The sequence below is a fragment of the Toxotes jaculatrix genome, chromosome 2 (genome assembly GCF_017976425.1).
Source record: "Toxotes jaculatrix isolate fToxJac2 chromosome 2, fToxJac2.pri, whole genome shotgun sequence".
Lineage (NCBI taxonomy): Eukaryota > Metazoa > Chordata > Actinopteri > Toxotidae > Toxotes > Toxotes jaculatrix.
Window position 1 is genome coordinate 9,231,860 of NC_054395.1, and position 26,327 is coordinate 9,258,186.

Sequence of the window (26,327 nt, forward strand, 5' to 3'; positions counted from 1 at the left end):
GAAGCCACAGACACACACACACACACTTAATTGCTTTTATTTGAGCAAAACCACATGCAAGCAATACACAAAGCATGTTCTTTTCCATGTTTTCATGACCAAATAAAGCAAATAAAGCAGAAATTGAACAGAATTTTGCCAGTCTTTTTGCCTCTGTTCTCCGTGCGCGCGCACACACACACACACACACACAGACACACACACACACTAGTTTTCATTTTTAAATAAACATAGTGTTTGAGTATGCATAGTATGTGTGAGCATATTTGAGCATAACATACTTACTGCATATCATGTATATCATTAGATTGTTTTTATATTGCAAATAAAGTATTCATGTTAAAATCACAGTTCCACTTACATCCGCTGTGCGATCGGGTAAAAGGTCTCTCCAAACCAAGCTCCCGGGCTGAATTTCAACCCCAGCCCGCCCCTGCCCTTGAGGCTGTAGTTTTGTGGCCTAAATGGTTTGTCTGAAACAACTGAACAAATATGTAGAATATACTGTGAGTCTGCATCACCGCATATATTATTTAAATAAGTTTAAAAATTATATGGATTGAATTCTACAAAAATATACATTTATTAGACCCTGACCTCTGACATTTTAAGTTAGGTCAAATAATGTTTTGAAGCAGCTGTGTGAACACCCCACTTACACAATGTTTTCACTACGTTTTCTAAACCGTTTCAACGCTGTCAATTTCCTGCACGTAAACAGGACATGTCTGCATCGTATAAGTGAAAGTACAGTCCCAAGTCGCGTCTGTTGATATGTGGACTCGCACTAGTGCCGCTTATAACACAGTGTCTATAACTCCCAGGACACTTGAAGACAACAGCACTTATTCATCGATGACAGGAGCAGTCATTGGTTGACAGCTGCAGGACTTCATGTGATGACGTCTTCCCTCTTTAATCGGGAGGATTCAACCAGATTTTCTCACAGTCTCAGCTTCGTCAAGCTCTACCGAAACACCACAACTCAAACCGGAAGTCATCTGAGTTGTAAACGTGACAGGCATTTGCTATTCCTTCACTATGAACTGTGTCCCTAAAAATAAAAGATTTAGAAACCATTTATTTTAAAGCAGGGTTTCAGGTAAGCATGTTAGGCTTTTATTGCTTCTGGTTCAAAATGAATAAATAAACAAACTAAAACCAAATACCAATTATTGTCAACCACTTTCAACTGTTGTGCACTTTTAACTATCCATAGTCTAGACAGCAATCAGTCTTTAATATACTACACAATTTGTGCAGAAGCCCTGATCCTCTGTTGATTGCAACAGAATGAAATTGATATTGACATTTTCTTCGAACAATCGTCTTTTCATTGTCATTTGGAATGAGAATTTTGGTGCCCCTGGAATTCAGTGACAATGTTATGCTATAATCACTTTGTGCACTGACCCAGAATAACAATCAGAATTGGAATCAGATTTTATCACCAAGTATTTTTTTACATGCAAGGAATGTGCTGTGGCATTGTTGGTGCATGCAGTAAACAAATAAACAAAAACATAGAATGGGAAATGAGATCACAAAGTGCAATTGTGGTTTTAATGATTGTATGTATTTGTCATTAAATTGCATATGGTATGTAACACTGAAAAAATAGATTTTAACAAAATGGTTGAATAGGGAAAACACTATGGGTGAATATACAAAATAGTGCATTTCCATTGTGGAAGTTTAGAGATCTTTGGATTGTCAGTGCTCTTATTTTGGTTTTTCCAACCGGAAATCACGCAATTTTGGCTGACTTGACAGTAACTGCCCTGAGAAGGAGGGCTAGGAGTGTTCTGCTTTACTTTTCTGTAGTTATGGCCACTTTCTTTGTTGTTGTAGTGAATAGTTATTAGAATGGGGGACACGTTTTTACGCCCGAGAAAGTTTATTTTCTCATAAGTTACCAATAACTGGCTGTATGGCTGAAATTACGTTAGCCTGAACTTACTCAGACTGCTAATCTCTCCAGATTGAAGGATGCGAGCGAGTGGAGTTACATGTTATTTGTTTTTCATTTTATCGAAAGGAAAATGAGGAAAGAACATGACTTTTTCTTATCATTTTAAACTACGAGGGGTAAGTCACGAGAAATATGGCTCATGCAGCTATCCATGTGGTATTTTGCTCTAACGTTAATCACACTTAACGTTATTACACAGCTTGTCTCACTTCTTTCTCCTCTAGCGTTAACTCCAGCTCGGTAGATGAGTTTAGAGCTGTTGTGTTTTATTGCATACAATAACATAACGTTATCTAATTGCTGGCCGTAAAATGTGTTGCTCAGCGACATTTTTTCCCCCAATTCATACGGTTTTTTTATTTAGTGAAAAGTCGACGCCAATTTCAATTGAAAACACGGCTAATTAAAACTGACTTCATTATCGATATATATAGTGATATTTTAATATAAACACCAAGCTAATATCTATATCCGTAATCCACGTTGTTCAGTTCGGCATACAATCCAATAAACTAAATGGATCCTTTTTTGACTGAACTAAACTTTCAGATTTAACCAAAACGTTATTCTTGTGGCTAACTGTGACCGCTCTTCAACGGACAACTCCTCAAGTTTCACCGTGATGGTTGGGAGAGAGCAGAGTAAACCAGTCAGTTACTTTAGGTAATTTCAGCCCTATGTTAGAGCCGAATTACAGAGTACTTCTTAGTGAGTCAGATCAGCGACTGAGTTTCATTTTATATGTTATTAAGTCTTTGCACTAAGGAAGAGCATTTGAAATCTTAGAATTTTGAAAGGAGATTTGTAGAATGTTTTCTTCATATAACGGAGAGATAGGGTAAATGGAACTTGACAGTGGGCAGTCTCTCTCTCTCTTCTCCTGAATCTATCCTTACTTTATTGCACTATAAACCCCAATACAAGGAATTAAGCAGCTAATTAAAGTCAGAGTGAGTTAGGGTCATTGGACCTTAATGCTGATAGGATAGCTGCTAGATTGAAATGATCTGCAGGTGTTGCCAAGTATTGGAAAGACATTTGAGTTAATGAGTAACTGCAGACTACAGAATAACTACAGCTGCTAGAACTGCAAGCGCCGGAGATGTATGCTTCCACCAGTCTGCTCATACAAAAAGGTCAAATCAACAACAGGCAAAATATTGATTTACTAACTTGCATTTATTTTGTGGTAGGCGCAAGACAAATGTAAATCTTTTGACATGTTAGCTACCTTAGTCGTGGTTTAACAGAGAATTTGGAGCCATTTTCTGCACAGTGATGTTCACAACTACCAGCAGCAAATGGAACAAAATGATGGAACTTATCATGTTAAAGTGGTCAATCCTTTACCAGAGCTGTTAAAATTAATGCCTGTTAAAATTAATGAACAGGCTGTTCTAGAGGCTGGTAATGGATCAGTCATTGTAAAGCACTTTATCTTGGTGTGTCCTTTTATCCTGGCATTTGACAAACCCACATTTTTCTTTTATTATAGCTTTAACCGTCTCTGTGGATGGCAAACCACAGTCGCACAATACCTCACCTGTAACATGTTGTGTCATGCCGCACTTCTTTGCGAGAGCGTTTTGTGGTGGTTTTGAAGGTTTAATTAGGTTTAATTTAGCTGCCAAGTGATGACGGGATGCTTCAGCTTCATGGGTCCCCTGTCTGGTTTCTACGTGGATGAGTCAGTGGGTTTCACTAAAAACAAACAGGAATACCTTTCTCCGGAGTTGACAGCCATATAAACATGAGTGGAGTTCATTTTGACTCACCCTCTGGCTTTGTCATTTGATATCACAACACCTCACAGTTTGCCTGCCTGGCAATAAAAAACATTTGATTTTAACCGTATTCGATGGGAAAGGGGGAACTGACAGTTTTATATGTCTTTGCAAATGTTACTGTAACAGACTATTGTATTTTTGAATTTACGGTATTTCAAAGAGAATGTTTGATTACCACCATAGGGTTTGAGTACAGTTGATCTAAACATAGCTCAAATCAGTGGTTGCAAGTGGGTGCAAATCTCTCTGCACAATAATTATGGACAGTCTGCTGATCCTTCTTCCTGCAGTTCAGGAAACGCAACTCATGCCTTCCTGTACAACATACCGCACACAGACAAGTAATGCAAGTGGGTCAGTTTGGGAGTCGCATTGTCATTGCGTGGTCTGGCAATGATCGAGCAGCATTCCAGTGCACACATACATTTGATTTAGGTCAAACCGAACAAAAGCGTCACTTGCGAGACTGACTGACCGACTGTCTCTTGTTAAATTTATTCCCCGACCCCCCCCTGCCCCTCCTCTTATACAGTAGGAATGCAGCTCATAGAGTTATTATGATCATGAGCTGTGCAGTGGAATTTTACCATGTCTCCCCTTCTCCAGATTCTTCTCAGCCTCGGTCCTAATGTGCAACGTGTCCAAATGGTTTGGTTCCAGCAAACCAGGAGCTGCTGTACAAGAGTGTATAGTGACTACATTGACGTCGACTTGGGGAATAGGAGTCGGGGTGGATGCCACTGCAGAGCTTTAAAACAAGTCTGTCATTGTTTAATAGCATAATTAGATGGAGCAAGATTATAGCTTTATATCATACGTGTAGCACAGAGGCCTCACTTAATCAAAGTCTAAATAAACGTCCTGTGTGTTTTTACCTAGCCTCTGATAAATAGCTCAGCCATTTGAGGAGCATTCATTCCACTGTGTAGATAGGTGTGGTTAAAATGTTGTCCCTGATTCATCTAATTGTGACTGGCTGTTTAGTATGCCTTGAGATTTGTGTGTTTTCGTGCCTCAGAAGCTTTTTCACATCACTTAAAATGTGCATTCTTCACAGTTATCTGAAAGACAGCTTTGCAAGAACACTGAATTAGATTTAATGCTTTGCTGTATCATTGGTATTTTGTATTTGGCCAGCTCTGTGGTTTAGGACACCAGCTACAGCGAAAAGAGAATTCCCCTGGGGGCAGAGGAGGGTTGGGGCGGTTCACTACTAAGGACTCAGAGCAACAGAATGCTGCAGTAACCTTGTTCCTGCTACTGTGTTTCCTTTTTCTTAGTGGATTTATTTTTGGAAGACCGACCTTGACAGGAGCCTATCCTTCCTGACCCTCTCTCTCTGTCCCTGCCTACACCTTGTAGACAACTTAAGATGTGTGATGTGTCAAAATTAACTGTGTCCTCCTGTGTTACCTCAGTATCCCTTTGACCCTGCAGTGTGCTGCCTGGACATGTTTTTAAGTGCTGAGTGATTGATGAGTAATTTTTGTGTCTTGTCTTCTTTTTAGGTTGTTTACAAAAGGGGACAAGGGGGGAAATGAGACTCTGCTAGCACAAGAAGACGCATAAAGACAGTTGAAATCATAAATCCTGTGGCACTCCTGTCATTGCTGATCATTTCCGTATTAATTGATACCAGATTACATGGATTTTTCTGTCCACCTTTGCAACGATATCTGTGATGCATTCATTTATGGTGGAACTGATGGTGAACTGACACTTGCCCCCTCTCAACATGCTGGCTCTGAGGCTGGAGCAAGGCAGACGAGGGGGTGGTGAAGTTGATCGCCTGCAGAAAGGGGCCACCGTGGCCTGGCAGGGTCGGCAGTCCGGGAGGCCCCCTTCTCATGAGCAGGGCATTAACATCAGGGAGAAGATCTCCCAGTGGGAAGGTCGCAGTCAGCAGGGCAGCAGCCAGGATACCGGGTTGAAAGCACACCCTCCAACTGTATCCCGAACTCTGTCTGGGGATCTTCTGGGCAGCGGAGGAGGGGCTTCGCGCAAAAGCCAACCTAAGACCTTGGGCTTAGATTTTCGGGAATCCCCAGCTCAAGCTGGACATGGCGTGGTTGGAAGGAAGTCAGAACCTCTGCAGAAATGTTCCCCTGAATTTTCAACCACATCCCCAGGAAATAAACCACTTGCAGCACAAATATTTGTATCTTGCAAAGTGGAGGCTAACAGTGCTAACTCCACAGGTAAACAAACCCTCACAGCCAATGGCAACCAAACAACGGCTCGCATCTTGGATGTTGAAGTTGTTTCGAAAGCTCTACCTCTGTCAACTGATGACCAAGAAGACAACATGCCTGCCGGGAACTTCTACACTTCACGGGGTTTTTGGCGTAAGCTTGAGGGAGACAGACTCCTGTGGGAGAAAGGCAGGGAGTCTTCAGGTGACGCTCAGCCTCCTCCCAAACCTCAGCGGACATTCCAGTATCGAGGAGCCAACAACAACATCTCGGGGCGATGGGACAGCAGATCTCCTCATAACAACCATTGCAACTTGGGGAGTAGGAGGGTAGCCCACCCACCTAGCTTCCCACCTCCTCCCTGTCCAGTTGCAAAGACTGATGGGTTTTCAAGGCATAAAAAAAACAGGTGAGTCAATGCACTAAAAGCAGAGTGCAGATGACTCGCAGATTGGTTTTGTCAACAGTTTGGGTTAAAAGTGTACATTTTTATGCCTTCTGAAATTTAATTTACAGCAGAGATGTTTTTGAAGAAAACAGCTCCTGCTGATTGAACATTGGAGAACTGGCCTGTAAAAATACACATTTCAATTGTTCTCTGCTCTGGACTTTACTGAATGTCAGCAGAGTGTTTTTTAGGGCAGTTTTGAGGAAGGTACTGTCTAATTGCTGGCTGGGGTCCAGGTATGATGTCACATGATATCTGGCAGCATTGTTCTCTATTGTCTGGATGTGGCCTAGTTCCTCAGCAGCCGTGGGTCCAGGGTCATCATCTGCAGGCACGCACACATACTCTGGCTTTTCCACTCACGGCTAAACAAAACAAAACATAACTGTGTAACCCATATACACAGTCAGCACAGGGCATATTAGGTAGCATGGCTTCTAAGGATGTAGTTCTCTGTAATGGCCATGTCCTGGTGTTGTGTATCATTATTATCTAAACATTGTCCAGGAGTTTTTGACAGAATACAATACTCTGCAGAGATATTCACAATGTCTGATAAACTCAAGTCCAACCCAGGAGGCAACTGCTGAATTACTGAAACAGCTAGATTTTAAAATCAAGTGTGTTCGACTTTTGAAATAAGAAATCACACATTCTCATTTATATAAATGGGGTGGACAAAGTAACAGATGCACCTGTCAGTATATCACAGTAGTGTTAAAGAAAACCACAGAATACAGCCTCCAAAATGACTACAAAGTTGAGTCAACAGCTTGCTTTCAGTGAAAAGTGAAGACTTATTGTAGCATATCAGATTGCATTAGTTTTACACGGATGTACCTTATGAACTGACAGCTGAGTGTGTATGTACAGTTGTTTGGGCACTCTGGGACAAATAGCATATTTTCTTGATTTTTTTAAATGAAAAGAAGTAAATACAACCCCTGCAACAAACAAACATAAAAAAATAGAATTTCTTCAAATGTTAATTTACTGTTACTTTTATTTCATAAAAAAAAAGAAAATAAATAAACAGTAACTTTTGGCACCCTTCTACTTGTAAAATCCTAAAGATTTTATTAACTCATTAGGACTTATTTGACTCATTAGGACTCATGTGGCAGGTCAAGAATTTAATAGGAGTTGTCATTAGGAACTGTCAGCTGATGAGAGCTGATAAACTGTCTGACACTTTAAACCTTGTGGTAACAGTCGGCAACAATAGATTGCTCTAAGCTACTGACTGAGGATCTGAAAATGAAACAAATTGATGCCTGCAAAGCAAGGGAGGTTATAAAAAGACTGCAGTTACCACCGTCTGAAATGTCTTTAAGAAATGGCAGCTGAGGGCAACTGTGGAAGTCAAGACAAGATCTGGAAGAGCAAGAAAACGTTCAGATATAACTGCAGGTCTGCTGGGGAGGAAGGCAAAGCAGATGCCCCATTTGACTGAGAAGCAGCTGCAGGAAGGTTTAGCTGACACAGGAGGGGTGGTGCACCGTTCCACTGTGTGGCATTGATGCATAAACAAGAGTCTGCATGGAAGAGTTACCCAGAGGGGAACCTCACCTATGACCTCATCGCAGAAGTCAACGTCTGAAGTTTCGAAAGCAACATGGGGACAAGCCAGAGTGGTTTTGGAGACAAGTGCTGTGGACAAGTGAAGTTAAAATTGAAATCACCAAAGTTGTGTTTGGAGAAAAGAAGGAGTAGCATTTGATGAAAAGGACACCTTGTCGTCAACCATTAAGCAAGGGGGTGGAAGTAATCTTGCTTTGGGGTTGTGTGACAGCCAGTATCACCGTAAACACTGCACAGAGGGAAGAATGGATTCCACTAAATGTCAGCAAATTCTCGATGCAAATGTCCTGTAGTCATTCAAGAAACTGAAAGTGAAAAGAGACTGGCCTCTACTCCAGGACAGTGATTCAAAGCAAACCTCAAAGCCCATCATAAACTACAAGAAATGCAAGGTGAAGCTTCTGCAACAGCCACAGTCCACTGACCTGAACGTCATTGAAAGCCTGTTGATAGATCTTAAACAGGAAGATCTTTGAGGATGGAGTGATCTAAGAGTGGGTGAAAATTTGTAAATCAATAATAAAAGGACTTTTAAGTGGCCACAGGAAGTTTATGCAGGGTTATTTCATGAACTTGCTCTTTAAGTTCCTGAAATGAAAAGTAACACTTCCTTAACATTTGAAGAATGTGAAGAAGGCAGATGTTTTAAAGTCTGTTTGCTACAGGGGCTGTATTTACTTCTTTTCTCTTCAAAAATCCACAAAATATATTCTGTACCCTGGGGTTTTATCATGTACCTGAAATATGACTGCAAGAAAGAAACTGGTAAAAACATAGTTGTTTAATATATAACTAGCAAACCCAAAAGCATAATTACAATAATGAAAATAATCTCTTTTGGATAACTTTGCATTGCACTTCACTTATATAAACAGGTGGTAGCTTTGTACTCATCTTTTATCACAGAGCTATGAACAAATATTTTATATATATATATATATATATATTATTATTGTATATATATATTATTATTGTAATGAACTGAAATGACATTTGTTTTTTTTTGGTGGTCGTCACTTGTCAGTCATTGAGCCGAGCCTAGTGATCTCTCTCTGCCCTATCAGACTCAGTCATACTGCTCACTGTTTTACTGGAATCAAGCCTAATTTTGTGCAGGGGAATTTCCCCAAATGCCACAAAAAGTAGCCAAAATGATCACCAAGAGAACTTTTACATGTCCAATTAAATACATAGTTGTCCAACTGGGCAGAAAACAGCTCAATCTGGCAACACTGTGCCTAATGATGATGTCTTTAAAGCCACTGATTCAAGAGAATACTAGGAAATGAAGCAGAAATTTAATGTCCTGTGATTGCCCCTTGGGGCCACAGTGGCTGTTACTTAGCTAAAGCAACTTGCTTTATGCAGCTTTCTTGTATTAGCTGTGCTCTTACATGCTGTAAAATCAGACCTTCAGAGTTACTCAGTGTGGTCCGATGTCGTCATCGTACTTTTTAAACTGGCAGTGTCCTCCACCTGCTTCATTTTTTCAGTTGCACACTGTTAGCATAGTAGTTGGACATGGCTCTTTGTTTACCAACTTTGAAGCCATTAACTGTCATTTATTCTTGTGTATTATGAAACACCTCCATGGGGCCAAGTATTGCATCACCCTGAACATGAATCATGTTTGTGTTTCAGCTCTGAGCCAGAGTGACTGTTTACATACAGGAGTACTGTGTGCATTACAGAAGCAACTAACATCAAACACATGTTACTTTTTTTTTTTTTTAACAACTTGAAACTTGCACAATACAGGGTTAGGGTTATAACCCTAGCTGCAATAGCTGCATCTATTAGTTTAAGTTTTCAGGGAAGGAAAGTTACTTAAATGCCAGTAAGATAATGATGATATTGATTGATATATTGCCAACTGCTGTCTCTGTCTAAATCCTTTTTTGCTTGTTTTTGTGTTTTTTTTTTACCAGTTTATTACTTTCTCTGTGTCTTGATGTGTTTGATATCAACACAAGGAATTTTGTCGTGGGAAACTTGCACTGAGCTTAAGGCAATAGTGCAAACCATAGTATGCTAGCTATCATTAGGACGGCTGCCAGGCCCCCCTCACTCACTGCCTTCCCTTCCTTCCCTACCACAGGAAGTCCTTTGAGTATGAGGATGCAGCTCGTCTGACAGTGAAGCAAGGCACGCTGGGAGGCGAGGCGAGGCAGTCAGGCCTTTACCATGCCTACTCTGACGACAATATTTACGAGGACATTGTCTGTAAGTTGAACTCCCTGTGTCATACACACTGAAGAAGACATTGTGAAGCTGACTGTAAATGAACTTCCAGAGATCTCGATCATTATACTGAATGTCTAGCTGTCATGTCTTTCAGGGCGTCGACATGTATCATATTACCTGTTTTGGGTGATAATTGCTTAAGACTGGTCGGACTGGTATCAACATTATACACAATATATTGCAGGTTTTAAAAATGTCTGTAAGTGGGCATTTTGATCTAGTAATAGCTACTTCAGCTCAGTTGTACCGATTAATAGCCCTGCTTAAATGGATAAAGTTAATATCTAACTTTCTGATTTCCCTTGTGACACCATTTGAAATGAGTGAAGAGATTTCCCTCTATTTACAAAATGTGTGCCTTACAAAAATGGAGGAATTAATTCTTTGAAAATATAATCCCAGGATAAATCACAAACTTTCTGTTTCTAGAAATGAGTAGAAGTAGTTGCATTGAAAACAGGTGAGTGTTTTGTAATAAATCAGGACAGGCTGTAGCAAAACACTGTTTTCTTTAGACTAATGCATCTGCATCAAGCATTGCAGCTAAGTAAACCCCAATGGCAGAAGTTTGACATAGGGTGATACTGTAGTATCTGTTTCCACATCTGTTGAATAGTGATTATTATGCATTTCCAAGGTTTAGAAGTGGTCACTTAAAAGAAAAATATTGCGATTATTTAAACTGTAATATCAAAACACATCAGAACCAGAAAGGAATAATTAAAAAAGGAAGTGTTCAACTTTTGAGATCAGTCATCATTTTTTTTATATCCACAGCAGACATCTCAGTCAATTGTCAAAACAGGAAAGCTGGTTTCAGTTTCTGGAGAAATGTTTCACTGTGTTCACCCTGTAAAGCATGTGTAATCTTTCCCATTGCTCTGTCTGCCCTCAGGTGAAGTGACTAGAGATAACCCCTATGAGGATGTCAAGCTATCTCCCATGTGTCTACCAATTGCAAGGCCTCAAGTCCCAAAGGTAATGGAAGATATTCCATTTATGTCTCTATCTCACAGCACAGAAGTGTTTATATTAGTTCTGTATGAATGTATCAGATGATCCCTGCATAACCTGAGATTGTACGGGAGGAAGGAGGAAGTATTGTAGTTTGATACTATGTAATTATCTAAAACCAAGAGATAACTCCACAGCTCTTGTCTTCCAGCTGCCTCCTAAACCCCAAACGTTGCAAGGTTACGCTGGCAGAGTGGAGAGGAAGGGTTTCCCAAGTGCAACAGCATCTAAATCCACAACCCTCGCAGAAACTCCCAAACCAGCTACACCCAGGCGCACAAGCACACAAAAAACACAAAGGACGCCTCAGGTGAACAATTGTTGGCTTTTGTCATTAATTTTTACAAACCATTGTATTTGAATACAATTAGTCAGACACACAGATATATATTTTTTACTTACATATGTACACCTATATTTTATCCTTCAGTAGAGTAGAAAAAAAAAGTGGAATGTAGTCTGTTGAATGATGAATCATGTGTTGTGTTGGAAAGAAAAGAAGGGGGCAGGGACTTGTTGAGCAGGAAGGAGAGGACGCTGAAAGAAGTAGATAGGGGTAGATGTATGACTGCATGTATGACTGATGTATGACTGCTCCATGAGAATTCAGACTGAACACATGAATGCAAACGTATCACCCATGGAAGTGGAAAGACTGTGGACAGGGACGAACTTTAACAATAAGGTACAGTGATAAAACAGCCTTATTGACATGTATCTGCAAAGCTGATGAGTAGAAAAGGATCATAGCTTCAAACTCACGACACTTGTACTGTACCTGCCTGCAGGTTTAACAAATGCCAGTGAAGTTTATTTTTAGATGGTATTTTAAAAAAGATGTCTTTGCTGTTCTATTTATTTCATATTGTATGAAATATGTAAATAACAAAGAGTTGAGAATATATAGCTAGAACAGAAAGAATAAAACATAACATTTAGTTAGCCGGCTGTCCTTAAACACTTTGAGATCACATTTAAACCAGTGAAATGGGCATAGACATTGTAACACCTCATTATGTAGTTTTCTGCTTAACAACAGTACTATTATCTTAGTAGGGGCATTTTAGTTTCTGTCCATAGACTGTCATACAAGTTTTCCTCTTCAGCTGGCAGTGCTCTGTGTCCTGTTACAGATAAGTTTCCTGTATGTGCCTGTGTCTGTGTAGTAATGCAGGGCTAAACTCCGCTATCAAATATTCAACTGTGTTCTTTTATGGCATTAACAGAAGAATGCAGGAATGTAAGGGTAAAAAAATGCTGAAAATCTATAATGTAATTATGTACTTAGAGGCTGTTATATTGTGATTCCCTGTAATCATGATTCTATAATGGCTGTGAAATTATGGGGCTGACAAGTAACCCGTGTGTGCTGTACAACACAGTACGTCAACAAGATTGAGACCATCTTTGACGACAAGCGCGGGAGGAAGAGAGTGAAGAACCAGGGAGTCTCAGTGAGAGGTACACACACACACACACACACACACAGACTGTCACAGATGCCCAAATGTCATCCACATCAACGCTTCAATAAGATTAAGTTGAGCCTCTTGCTGGAAATACCCAGCTTTTGATGGTACACACAGGGCCAGCTGCATTAGGCAAAGCCGCTGATTATGAAACAAAGGCCGACTGTCTGCATCTGATTATGGCTTCTCAAGTCTTTTCCATTTCTCTGCTTCTCCCTAATCTCTCCCTCCTCTAATTCATATCAACAGAGGACACCAGCGGGACAGAGAGTGACCCCGAGGACAACACCAAAGGTATCATCATAGAGTTAGACTGTCTATAATGTCTCTTTATTTTAAGTCTGGTTTTCAGGTGAAAGTTTTTAAGAAATACTGGTTATATCTGTCAGCATTTCTTATTGATTCTCCAAAGTATAAACATAGGGCTGCATGGCAAAAAAAAAAAAAAGAAACCACAGAAAAATTCATAGCATACCTGAAGCATTTATTAGCGCTTCAGGTTTCAAACACTCGCTGGTTTTGCTTCTCAAAAGTCAGGATCTGCTGCATTTCTGTGTTTTATATCATTGTAAAGTTGAGTTTTAGATTGTTAATCAGACAAAAGCAAGATGTTGAGCAGGGAAATCGATAGGGTCTGTTTTCAGAATTATCTGATATTTTAAAGACTAAACAATCAAAACAAGACTAAGAGTCTACAACTATGCTAGCAGCCCTGTAAGGATGTACTTAGGTACAGCGGTGCTTAAGTATGTTAACACACTCACAATGAAAATGTCAACATTTTATGCTTACTAGGAAATGTTTACCATTTTAACCATCTTAGTTTTGCATGTTAGCATGCAAACACTAATTAGCACTAAACACAAAGTAGAGCTGAGGCTGATGGCCTTGTCGTTGGTGACGCAGGTATTCAGAAAGTCATAAACCAAAGTATTACACAAGCTGAAACTTTGACCTAATGATGGTGTTAAATAAGAAGTGTGGATCATTTGTTGCAATTCATCTTCTGGGGACCATTAATGTCTCAAATTTCATGGATATCAGTCCCAGTAATGACTGGGGTTGCTATCCCTAAAGTCACGCTTGACAGCTGTTTAGCGTCCTTAGAAAAGTCAAATAAACCAAATGTTCATAAACCAGGCAACATTCTCTCTGCAAGAGGTAACAGTTAGGCTTATGGGAAATATGGTTTAAACTGTGAGAAACTCAAATGATACCACCATTGTGACATTAACCATGACTATTGTTTCAAATACAATGTAGTCAGAGTTAACACCACAATTATATTTTATATTGATATTTAAAGGGCCTCATATTGCTCCTCTGTGCTGGATTAAATGTGTCCCAGGACAAGCATTATCATATCATTTCACTGTGTGGTGTCCATCAGGCTCCAGGAGATCAGTTTACATCCAGTCTACACTGAAACGTCGGCCTGGCTACCGCACCCTGGAGAGAGACCTGATCCAGCTGCAGCAGCAGCAGCTTTTCCAGATCTTCGTGGTGGTGTCGCTGAGAAAAGGCTCCCCAGGAAACACCTACTCCCCTGAAATCACGCAACAGTTCCCCAAAATGGTTAGAAAGAGCCTTTACAGTAACATTGCCCCACCCTTCTTCCAAGCAAGGGTCATAACTCTGGTTTGAGTATTGCAGTGTAACTGAGTGGTATTCTCTGACACCATCTTAATCTTGTTTGGTGAAATTAAATGAAGATGATTCTCATCATAGATGATTTTCCAGGATTACGTAAGTCAAGAGCTTCAGTGAAAGAAAGTTCTTGACTTTTGTTTTTACATATCAATTGTTATTCATATATTTAGGAAATTTAAATATTGTCATTGTCATTATGTTAAAATTTGGCCATTTTTAGAAATAGTTTTGTCTCACATACCTATATGGGAAGATATTAATTCCTATTTGGTAGAACAAGCAGTTAAATCGCTTGTGGAAAATTTAGTCAAGACAATTAAACTCCTTCTGTACTAAACTACAGTGTCTCTGTTTCAGTTTGAGAAGTCCTCCCGGCTCTCCAGAGAGGCCGAGGATCAGCTGAAGGTCATTCCCAAGTTCTGCTTCCCCGACTCAGAGGACTGGAAACCCTCTGCACACATGCCAAGGTCAGCTCATACACTACAGTAAAATTTTAACAGCATGCTAGACGGATGCTGCTTTGCTGTGACAGTGGTCTAATGGTAATGTGATACCTTATTCTTTTTTTTTTTATTTTATCTTTCATTTATTTCCTTTATGCTTCCTTGGTTGTTATTAAGCAAAAACCTTTGTTGTGTTTTAATTTTTCTTTTTTTCATGTACAATATTTAGACTAAGTTCTGGCCCTATGATTATCAGTTGTGTTATGTGTAATATGCCCACTTCCTCTTTTCCTATTTATATCCTCAGCTGTCAGCTGTAACCCATAAAATCGCTGCTGCAACAAACCAAATTCCCCACAGGAATCATTAAAGTTTCATCTGATCTAATTAAATCTTTGAGTGCTAAGGGGCATTGGGCATTCTTTTTTCTCCCCTTGATATGGTTCATTGTTGTAATGTGGGGTATGATCTCAGCTTACATTACCTCTCTGCCTTTAAAACAACAAAACCTTTATTTGTGGTGGTGCAAATAGGCGTAGCTCTCCCTTTACCTACTCTGTATGCTCTACCTTTGTATCTCCAGAGACTAAGTGGTCCTCACATTAATCAACATTAGATATATCTATATATATATATATATAAGATCTGTTTTTTTCAGTTTTTATATAAGGAGTAATGGGTGTTTTACAGTTCTGCTCAGATGTTTTTCATCAGGAAAAAGGTCAGTACAAATGAACTGGTTTGAATAGTGGATTTTATCTCTAAATGCCATATCATTCCCCTGATCTTGTGTTTGCAGTGAGACCTTCTCCTTCGTCCTGACCGGAGAAGACGGCAGCCGCTGGTTTTGTTACTGCCGTAAAATCCTGGTGAGTGTGGATGAGTTAACGTTTGCATCTGAGTCAGTGACTCAAGCTCTCAAGTGTTTGTGTGTGTGTGTGTGTGTCTGCAATGACATGGCAGCCCGCCATGTGCTTACTCAACATCTCTGAGGAGATGTGAATCAGTACATGTGAATCACAGACCATACCACTTCTGAATCAATGACAGAGAGCAAGAAGAATTTCATCATTTTCCCCTTTCTTTTGCCTCACAAAGAGAGCTGCTTTTACAGTAGATCCCTTTAAGACACTTTTCAAAACACACTTTTTTAAGGTTAAAATAATTTTTTTTTGCGCTACTGTAGACAGAGCCAAGACAAACCTAGCATGTGGAGTTTTGTGTATTTGTTTTTTTGGTAGATAAGCTAACTGCTGCTGTCATTAACAGGGACTGGCTGTAGACTCTTGATTTGTCTTGTTTTTTTTCTTCCAATCTACAAAGCTGTCTAAAATACTATTAAACCCCTTAGAATGGAAATAGTATCTTGATGTTGTGACCCTGATTGTACTCTATTTTTACACACACACTTTTTTTTTTTTTTTATCATAGATATATCTGTAGTTACCTGTTTTATGACATATGAAACTGTATGTGTGTCTTCCAGCCCAGTGGAAAGGGAAAGAGGCTTCCTGAAGTGCACTGTATTGTCAGCAAGCTGGGCTGTTTCAACCTGTTTGCAAAGGTAACGTAATCACAGAGTGCATCTGCTCTCTTGTTTCTGCCCATAGAAGCCTTTATAGGGAGATGAAAAGAGCTGGATTTGGAAAGGTTCAATCCACTAATCCATTTGGAAGTGTGTGAAAACTGTTGCCTTGAAACTCCTTGAATGTATTAGGGTGGAATGAGGCTACACTAGAAGTCCTGAACAGTCACTGGGTGTGTTTAAAAAAAAAAAAAAAAGAAAGAAAGAAATTGTATGCATGCAGCAGTGTCCCCACCCATTTACCAGTTGGCCAAGTGGAATTGACAAACAGTAATTGTGAATATGGCAGAAGGAAGAAAACTGCATTTATGTGCAGAGTTGCATTTTGCCTCTGCTCTGTTGTTTAGATTTTAATCAGCACTAGTTCCTTCAGGACACACAGTGATTTGTCTGGCTCTGTCTGTCCAGATTCTGGAGGAGGTGGAGAGACGCAGGGAGATTTCCCCAGCTCTGGTTTACCCTTTTATGCGTAGTGTGATGGAGGCCCCGTTTCCAGCCCCCGGGCGCACAGTCACCGTCAAAAGCTTCCTCCCTGGCTCTGGGAATGAGGTAAGCCTGAAACCAAAAGAGGAAATGTTAATTAGTAGTTTTGTTCCCTGTGACCACTCCTTTCTGCAGACTCAGTATGACTCAGAATGGAAGGTTATCTGTGCAAACAATAGGGATAGCTGTTTCAGCTTTCAAGGGTTCATGTCAGGACAGTTATATATATATATATATATATATATATCATGTCAGGACCCTTCCCATAAAAACTCAGAGGAAACGCTGCATAATCACTACTATCTTGTAGTTCAGGCATTCACATAACAGTCAACCAGTGTAAATGACTGCAAGTTCTACCCATTTATGTACACTGTATAGTCTGAGTCCCTATGCTCTTTTTTCTTTGCCAGGTGCTCACTTTATGTCGGCCAGTGGACTCCAGATTAGAGCATGTGGACTTTGACAGTCTGCTGCAGTGTCTCAGTGTCGGGAAACTCCTGCAGGTGTTCGCTTCCCTCCTGCTTGAGAGGAGAGTCATCTTCATCGCTGACAAACTTAGGTACTGCTGCACACAGAAACACACACAACACTGCAGGGCACTTCACCACCTAACCTTTATAAGGATAGCAAATCAATTTGAAAATGTTAAGGTTGGCAGTTAAATAAAAATAGACCATATGCCAAGTATAGTTGAAGCTTGATTACATCACACAGACCCAGGACCAGTGTTATCTGTCTTTGTGTACTTTGGCCTCAGTGTGCTGGCTCACAAAATGCTAAGCTGTGGAAGCATCCCAGTGGCAAGTCAAGTCAGGTTTATTTGTACAGCCCAGTATCACTTACAGTGTCTCAGTGAGCTTTACAGGGCCAGAGCAATAACAGGTCCTGACTCTGAACAAGTCATGCTCATGAAATATAACCTTTTACCTCATTTGACATTATCAATAGATGCAAGATATCACACTCACTTTGAACAGTAAACTTAAATGAAAATTAATTATCAGAAATATTACATAAAAACATACACACTGAAAGTAGTAGTAGCAGTATTTGGTTTACTTTACCCAGTAAACCACCAAAGACAAGGGCTTGTTTTTAATGTTGTTTTTCATTTTACTGTCAGGTTAATTACCCAAACTAAACTATGCTTGGGGTAAGTGACCAAGTAGGTAGTTTCTGCTACAAAGTGGTCTAAAACTAACTAAAAGGATTTTTAAAAAAGGTCATTTGAAATGCGATCATCCAGCAGCTGATTGGATGTTGAATGTTCCAGCACTTTTTTTTTTCACAGAGGAGTCTAATGACAGCAGTTTGAAACTGAAAAGACCCAACCTTTAAGAACAATGACGAATGACTAGTCACTTTTTTATATAGAGAAATAATAGGAAGTGGGGATGAGTGTCCTTTGGAAAAACTGCTGATCTTGGCAGAGTGTTTCCCAAAGATGAGAAAAATTTAGCTGCAGAAAACTGACCAATGAAAATGAAGCGGAGGAGTTATTTCACAGCATGTAGGCAACTGACACGTCAAGGGACAAGGAGTGTCACCAGATATAGTAGCATAGTAAATACTTCACAAAGAGGTTTATCATAGATCAGTTGCATTTTGGGAGAATTCTTTGTTACAGAAGTATTGTTTGCTGAGAGCTTGAGCAGTTGGTCGCTGTGAAAATGTGAAAAAAAAAAAAAATTATAAGTAGTGTGACATCTGTTTTCAGGGAGCTGTGATTGATATCTTTGTGTCATATGATCAGTGTGAGAACTGAATAGCATTTCTGTGTTTAATCTTTTCTCTCCTCCCCTCTTCGCTGCAGCGTGTTGTCTCGGTGTGCCCATGCGGCACTGGCGCTGCTGTACCCATTCACCTGGCAGCACACGTTTGTCCCTGTGTTACCAGCCAGTATGCTGGACATCAGCTGCTCTCCAACCCCGTTCCTCATTGGGGTGCTGGCTCCCTGCCTGCCACAGCTGCTGGAGCTGCCCATTGAGGAGGTCAGTGTGTTAAAATCATTGTCCACTTGTCTATCTGTATAGTGGTTTAAGTGCCATGTTTTAACTGTGTATATGTGAATGAATGCATAACCTGTAGGATCCCCACAGTAGCACAAGGCCCACTTCACCCCTTCATTACCTGTGTTGCGAAATAGTGAAGCTGGTGCCGTCGGTAACTGTCGCTTTTTCTTTTCGCTGTCTTCCCAGGTGCTCATAGTGGATCTGTGTGCAGACAAGTTTGTCATTCAGGTGTGTACACATAGCAGTCCATAATGGGAATGATAGGTGTGGTCTCAGTGGGGAAAATGGCATTGCCTACACTTGTCAGAATGCAGTATGTTAGGGTGTGTTTGAGGGTGACAGAAACAAAATGATTCTACACTTACAGAGACGTGCAACAGATATGAAAATATATAGGATGTGAGCCCAGAGCACTATCATGTCATGACACAAACACTGGGCTGTTTTTGAGGCTGATTGAGCTGCAGGTTTGTTAGTCAGCACTAATCACCCATCAATCACTATTCAGTTAATGATAAACTTTTTATTTTGGTTGTGTTTATGTTTGTGTGTGTCTTAATTTAACTGAGTTCCTATTTGACATTTCATTTAGAGAACTCAATCCCTTATTCTCTTACTCTATTAACTACAAGCTAATGGGACAAGCAGTGATGGACTTGCCGCTCCAATACAATTTCAGTATTGTTGGTAGCTTCACTTCTCATCACGTAACATGAAGTATATTGTTTTTTGAACAAAGGACTAAATTATGTTTGACACACACAGTGTAGAATGTAGATACAGTATGCTGACTGTAGTCCAGCACATTAGATTTGAAATGGGTTATTGTCCACTTACAATACTTACATTCAGTGCTTAAAAGCAGTAGGTCTAGGTTTTTAGTACACTAGATCGGAGACCCATCTTTATGTATTACAGCACCTTTAGTAAAGTCATCAGAACATGTTGGCCAAACATGATCAGTACAAAAAAAAAAGAAGCACATACAAGCTTACTGCTACAGCAATGATCCCCACTGAGGCCCAAAAAGACAGATGAATGCTCTGACACTAGGTAAAACAGATTATTGTATGATGTATGTGTGTAAATGGCATCACGTGACTGCTGCTGACCTTTCCTGTGATGTGTGACAGCTGGGCGATGAGGACTGCATCCTGCCCAGTAAACTGCAGGCAGCACTACAGCAGATCCTGGAGGAGAGGGAAGACATCCTGAGACAGGAGGACGGAGACAGATGTGGAGGTGGGTATAACAGACATCACATGTGCCGAACAGCAAAGTGCTGCATGTCAGTCACTGATTATAAAGCCCTTAACAGATGAAGTTCCTTTTTCTTCTTGTTTATAGTGAGGATAACAGATATTTGTGGGTCCTGTTTTTCATTACAGCATCAGCTCTTCTCTTTTTGTTCAGTTTACTAAATCTATGATCAGAGGTTGTTTAGAAGGGAATTGAAAAGACCAGCTGTAGGCCAGGCCTGCACTACTGATGACTGCTGCACATTCTTTAGTTTATTGTGTTTTTTTAAACTGGGCAGTTCAAACTGATCGGATGCTCACTGATGTTGTTAACTGGTTTACGATTTGCAGTACATTAGTTTCTGCCCCTTAATAATGAAGTTTCATTATTAATTCACAATGGAAGGAAAAGCTTTTAATATGTCTTAACATTTTATACCAAGTCTGTTGTAGTATTTTATGAAACTAACAGGTATGTTTGGTAATGTTACTGGTAAACCAGTCTAGAGTTCACTTGCCTTATCCATCCATCCGTCTATCCAGGCCAGCAGGCTGACTTGAGTTCCCTGGTATCAGAGGGTTTCGTGCGGTTCTTCGTGGAGCTGGTGGGCCACTATCCTCTCCACATGGTGGAGTCCTCCAATGGAAGCAGGGAGCTTCAGCGTGACAGCTTCCGCAAATCTCATCCCTCCCGTGGAGTCCGCCAGTTCCTGCAGCTCTTCATGGATACTCAGATGTTCGCTGGCTTCATTCAGGACAAAGAGCTGCGCAAGGGAGGAGGAAGAGGTAACAGTGACATAGCAGTGCCACAAGAGTCAAGAACAGGGTTAAGATAATAAAATCCATGCAATCACAAGAACAGTAAACTATGTTGCATATGAAGAAAATCTAAACCTTATTTGTTTTAAGTTAAATTTCTACTGCTACACACGTTTCGTCCCGATGGCTGAACATTTCCATCTTTTATCTCAGGTCTGTTTGAAGTCAGAGTGACCGAGTATCTGGATTCGTACCCTGAGCCGGAGCCGACAGGTGTGAACAAGTTTTTTAAAGGACTGGGTAAGTATTGCTCTGTCATTAAATGTTTTACTTTAAAGGGTTCAATTTCAGCAGCTAATTGTTTTTTGTCTCTTTTTTTTTTTTTTTTTTTTTTAGGAAACAAGATGAAGCTCCTACAGATTAAGTGAAAAAAGAACAACACCCTGGCTTTTAATTCAAAGACTGAGTAATTTAAAACAGAACACTTGTTGCTGCTGGACTGACTGAGGAAATGAATGTGGATCAGAGTCTTGTGTCTGGATGTGAATGGGACAGTGTAGAGTTAGGCTATGAGAGGACCGTGTATGCATGTTTGAGAGCAATGCACTCATTGGATGAAAACTGGAAACACTTTTTATATTTCTTGTCTAGCGTTGTTGTGTGAAGCCTTGAGGACAAGGCACTGTGTCCTTGTGAAACTACAAAAAAAAAAAACATTCCAGCTAATTAACCTCAGTAATCAACCTGAATGTGCGCAGTTGTAACTATTTGCTCTTTGTTCTTGAACACAAACATGTTTACTTCCATATTCAGATCAGCTCTGCTGCACAACTTGTGCATTTTACAATAAATACAACTTTAACGTTACATTTCAGTCTTTGTACTTAACTGAAAATGGTTCTAACCTGATGCATGTTTTTATAAATTTTTTGTAAAATTCTTTTTTTCTTTTCTTTTTTTTATATTTCCTCTCAGCACAAACTGTAAAAACCTTTTGTTTACTGTGTAATTGTTTGCATTTCAGATCAAGTGGAGGTTCATTAACTCTGATCAGGACATTTCAAAGTATTGAGAGTCCAGGTTAAACCTCACCAATCAGCATGAGTATTTAGATTTTGTGGAAATTAAGTCTTTTTCTTTTGTCCTTGACTTCCTCCCTGTTAACTGGAGTTGTAAATATGTTTTTTACATTTTGCACATGTTGAGAACCAGTGTACAGTATTTGGAATATTTTTGTATCAAGGCATTGCATGTCCTATGTACTTTATAAATAAATGGGCTCCCAAGGACAGTATTTACTGTGTGACTGTGCTATTTATAATGCAAAAGCCTTGAAAACTGGATTGTACAATTACCTTGCCTAACTAACTATGATAACACTTGTGCCATAGAGGCCATACAGCCGTATATACTGTAAAACGTATCACTTTAAATTGAGGGTATATCTGAGTAAGTAGTATTATGTACTATTTGCATAGTCTCTCAATATCACAGTGTCCAAATGGACCAATGATAATTTCAGTCATTTTTTGTGTATTAAAAAAAAAAACATTAAAATGATACATTCAGGTCTTCTTAGTTTAAAACTCCCTCTGTATTTCTCAGCTGTGCTGCCCTGGAAGTGTAGTAACAAAAAGAAGGAAATGTGTACTTACAAGATATCCACTTAATTGGACTAATTTGGAGGGCTGCAGCCTTATGTTAGCTCCACATACAGCTGTGAATGCGTTCTTGCAGGAGGAGTGGTGTGGATTTTGTCGCTTGTCACCCACCTTGGAAAAGCAGTAGGAAAGCATCCCCTAAAGGCCTGTATGAACAAGAGGAATGATTGCAAATTACAATATTACAACAAGGCAACGCAGTGTCTACAGTAAAAAAAAAAAAAAAATAATAATAATAATATTTCCAATAATGAATTAGTGTCACATGGAAACAGATTGAAGAAATATATTCCTATTGCATTTAAATCAGAGTCAGAGGAGTGTCCTTTGACTATCCATTTCCCTTTATATATCCCTATCAACATCACACACTTATCACAACTTATCAGCTAACAAAGCCTTTGGTTTTCCACTTTGAAACTGTAACCTGTTCTATTAGGGAAATACAATACATATATTCAAATTTTTTATTTTTGTTTTTTCTGTAATGACCCAAGAACAAGACTAGAAAAAGTCACATTTAGTAGACGTGAAACATCACATGCTGACACTGCTGGAATTTCTGCTATATTTCTCTCCGGTTTCCTCTTATTCTATGATGTATAATAAAAAAAAAAAAATTTCCAGTCAGGAATCTCTTTGCATGACATTCACTGCATTACAATTGAACTCTGATTTACATTTTTACAGCACATTATGTAAAATCCGTCTTCAGCATGTACCTCTGACCTTTCAAATGACTCATTATGTCCAATTCATATGATTAGGGGCACTGAATCCAAAAAAAACCTAACCTGAATAATTTAGTCTGAAAACGGTGTCTGAGATGAGCCAGTCTGCACAGAGGAGTCAATCCTCCAGAGGACTGCTGTTCTGAATGTATTTAACTTTTTAAGACACACCCTGAGAGAGCAGGGATGAAGGGATTCTAGCAGAACAGGTTCTTTTGTGAGAGAAACTTTTTTTTTTTTTTTTTTTTTGCCCTACTCTGAGCCTCTCAGGCACAACTTTCTCTCTGGCTGCACACAAATCCCAACTCCTAACTACTGAGAACTTAACACCAAAACATGGCCCCCAGAACATGGCCCAAACTCTGACCAGCTTTTACAGAAACACAACAGTTTGCTTGCTGGAGCGGTTTAAGTTTTATAAGAACAGTATTGTGCTGTAGGTGTAAGCTCAGCCTGAGAGGCAAATTTCAGGTCACTAAAACCTCTTTAGTATCTCTCTGTTACTCTGAGGCATTGTGTGCCATGTAAAACCACACAAAAGCATCCAAGTAATGTCAGACAAGTGTGTCATCACCATGACCACATGAGGGCACTGCCTCCCTGCACTTCCACTAAGAGTAAAGGTGAGTTAAGTCCAACACACTGAACGTCTTCCTGGAACTTTTTTTGTTTCATGCATCAACATCAGCATCTTCAATGTAATGCTTAGATTATAAATATCTGCAGTATTTTGGAAGAAGTGCTTGAAGTTTGTAAATAGAACAGTAACTGTTTAACTATTTAACTTTATTTCCATTGTGTCAGGCTTTAGGTGTTTAACACTAAATTAAGATAAGGCAATAACAAATTGTGTAACCTCAGAGTAGCACCACATCAGACTGTGAATGTCACAGAAGCCTGGTGTAAATGTACACACATTTTCTATCCACCAAGATCTACTCTTCAGAGGCAGTTTCATTTCACTTCCCTTGATAAATGACTGTAACCTACCGATTTGATAAATTACACACGTCCTGATGATAGACTAATGGCAACTCAAATCAGGGCCAATAAGTCAAAAAACAGGTTTGTGGAAAATATTTTCATGATTGTAAAGAAAAAAAAAATTGGAGCTGGACTAAAGTTTCAACGCTGGTCCTCTGAAGTATCTGAATTACAGTTCCTTTTGTTTTACAGCCTGTTCTTATGCAATTTCATGCCTCAGAGACTGGTTCTGTGGTGCTCACAGAATACAACCAGTTTACATTTTCTGTGGCAGAAACAGGCTAAGCTCCTTGCGAACGTGCGTCACACTGTTACATTCACCGTGCTGACCAGGACTGACTCGGACGATGCAACATATTATTCAACCTCAACAACACCCAAAGCTGTGACAAAATATCACTTAAAATATTGTATTTTTACTGCAGTACATTGATCTCTCAGGTGTACTTACTTTACAGATTCAAGTTTTTATATAAAATAAACAGATCATGCAACACAGTGCATTGATTGAACCAGTGGTTCCCATCTATTTGGCTTGTGAAACTTATGAAAAACACTCTAGTCAAAGTTCCCTGTCAAGTTTCAAATGCCTATAAACTGGCAACAGTTCTAACCCTTTGAACTTCTCTGATAGTTTGATTTAAACTGTTGGGGGCCCAGAGAAGAAAACTTTCCCATGTTTTACTAAAAAAGGCAAAGCTTTGAGAAAGGTCTGAAAAAAAATCCAGGTTTATGTGGCAGAACATTGTTTTCCGTCCTTTCCTGACAAATTAATCATCTTGCAACCCCTCAGATTTATCTTGTGACCACTGAAGGGGGCCAACCCCAAAACTGGGAACCACTGGACCATACTACCTATGGTGACTACAAACAAAGTGTTGAAACCATAGACTGTATAAGACATGGACGTAGCACCCGTGACGTCACCCATTGGTTTCGGGGAGTCGGTTTTGTGACCAAACCATGGGCATTTGAGCTGTGCCATCTTGGATTTTAGTGGGAGTGTACTTTCCATATTTGGATTTGGTCAGCCGGCCAAGAACCCGGCCACTTAGCTCGGAGCAAGCCAGCTAGCCTAAGGCTAATCAGCTAATCAGCTAGGCACACAGCACACAAACAACAGCAGCCGCTTACTGACGGAGCTGCTCTGTCCATGCAGTGTCCGACTTTTCAAACAGAAAAATGAGACGAAATAAAATTGTAGCCTAGTATTCCCACAATAAACGGACTCTGAAAGTACGGAACACACCGCAACAGCGTTCCTAACATTAGCTGCTCCGGTCCTCGATCTGTATCAGCAGCGACCATAAATCGGCAATGAAGTCATAAGCTAGCGGCAAAATATGCTAATACATGCTAATTAGTGCAAACATCCAGGTAAAATAGCGAGAAATTTACTTACCAAAAATATTGACACAGACTCCTTCGACGGTCGGTTAGTACAGTCTACACTACAACAAGCCATTCTGTCACAAAAACCTATCCGAACACTGGCAAACAAACACGGACACTGCAGCCCCTGTCAACCGCTGGAGGTAGCCGGAGGCCTCTGGATGTAGCCGCCTAGTTCAGCCGATGCTTTAGCAAAGAGCTAACTGCCAGTGCCTGTCTATGGGCTGTCACTCAACGTAACCACGCCCTAATTTATGTAAGAATTTTAAGCCTAAATAACACTAAAACAGTTGTGGTACAAAAAATTCACCCCCCTCACAGTGTTCACGGAGGTGGAAACTATCAATAGAGACCAAAAACAAAAACTGTACAAGGCAGTAGATATGTTTTTTTAGGCTGTAAATTAGGCTATTTTAACATGCGGGTCAATGGAGAATTGCTCACTTCTGGAGCCAGCCTGCAAGCGGCAGCCGAGGAACTGCAGCTTTTTGAACCCGGAAGTGATCCTCACTGCTGAAACCTACAACTGCCCCCCTGGTTGAAACTTGCCATACACCTACACCTCAACCAGCTACAGCAGCGCACTGCTACTTACACATTGTTGCATCAGTATTAATAATCTAGTGTCAGATATAAATATACATCAGTAGGTGCCATATTCAGTACTACTTTTAATACT

The 26,327-nt window shown here is 39.9% G+C and overlaps 1 protein-coding gene and 1 long non-coding RNA gene across 2 annotated transcripts; one reads left to right on the plus strand and one right to left on the minus strand.

The window, feature by feature from the left end:
- The first annotated feature begins 1,799 nt into the window (after positions 1 to 1,799).
- dennd2c (DENN/MADD domain containing 2C) lies at positions 1,800 to 22,174 on the plus strand. Its single transcript, XM_041058105.1, has 19 exons — positions 1,800 to 2,088; positions 5,268 to 6,360; positions 10,079 to 10,203; positions 11,120 to 11,202; positions 11,390 to 11,548; positions 12,621 to 12,699; positions 12,957 to 13,001; positions 14,098 to 14,282; positions 14,715 to 14,824; positions 15,600 to 15,669; positions 16,287 to 16,364; positions 16,794 to 16,934; positions 17,282 to 17,430; positions 18,685 to 18,862; positions 19,070 to 19,111; positions 20,017 to 20,125; positions 20,665 to 20,907; positions 21,094 to 21,180; positions 21,277 to 22,174. The coding sequence occupies exons 2-19, from the start codon at positions 5,495 to 5,497 to the stop codon at positions 21,306 to 21,308; spliced, it is 2,781 nt and encodes a 926-aa protein (XP_040914039.1). The 5' UTR covers positions 1,800 to 2,088; positions 5,268 to 5,494; the 3' UTR covers positions 21,309 to 22,174.
- On the minus strand, positions 16,829 to 20,075 carry LOC121194950. The gene is made up of 4 exons (XR_005895421.1): positions 19,996 to 20,075; positions 19,002 to 19,084; positions 17,290 to 17,436; positions 16,829 to 16,940 (listed from the first exon to the last, which is right to left on the minus strand). It is a non-coding gene; the product is annotated as an uncharacterized LOC121194950 (long non-coding RNA).
- Positions 22,175 to 26,327: the final 4,153 nt, after the last annotated feature.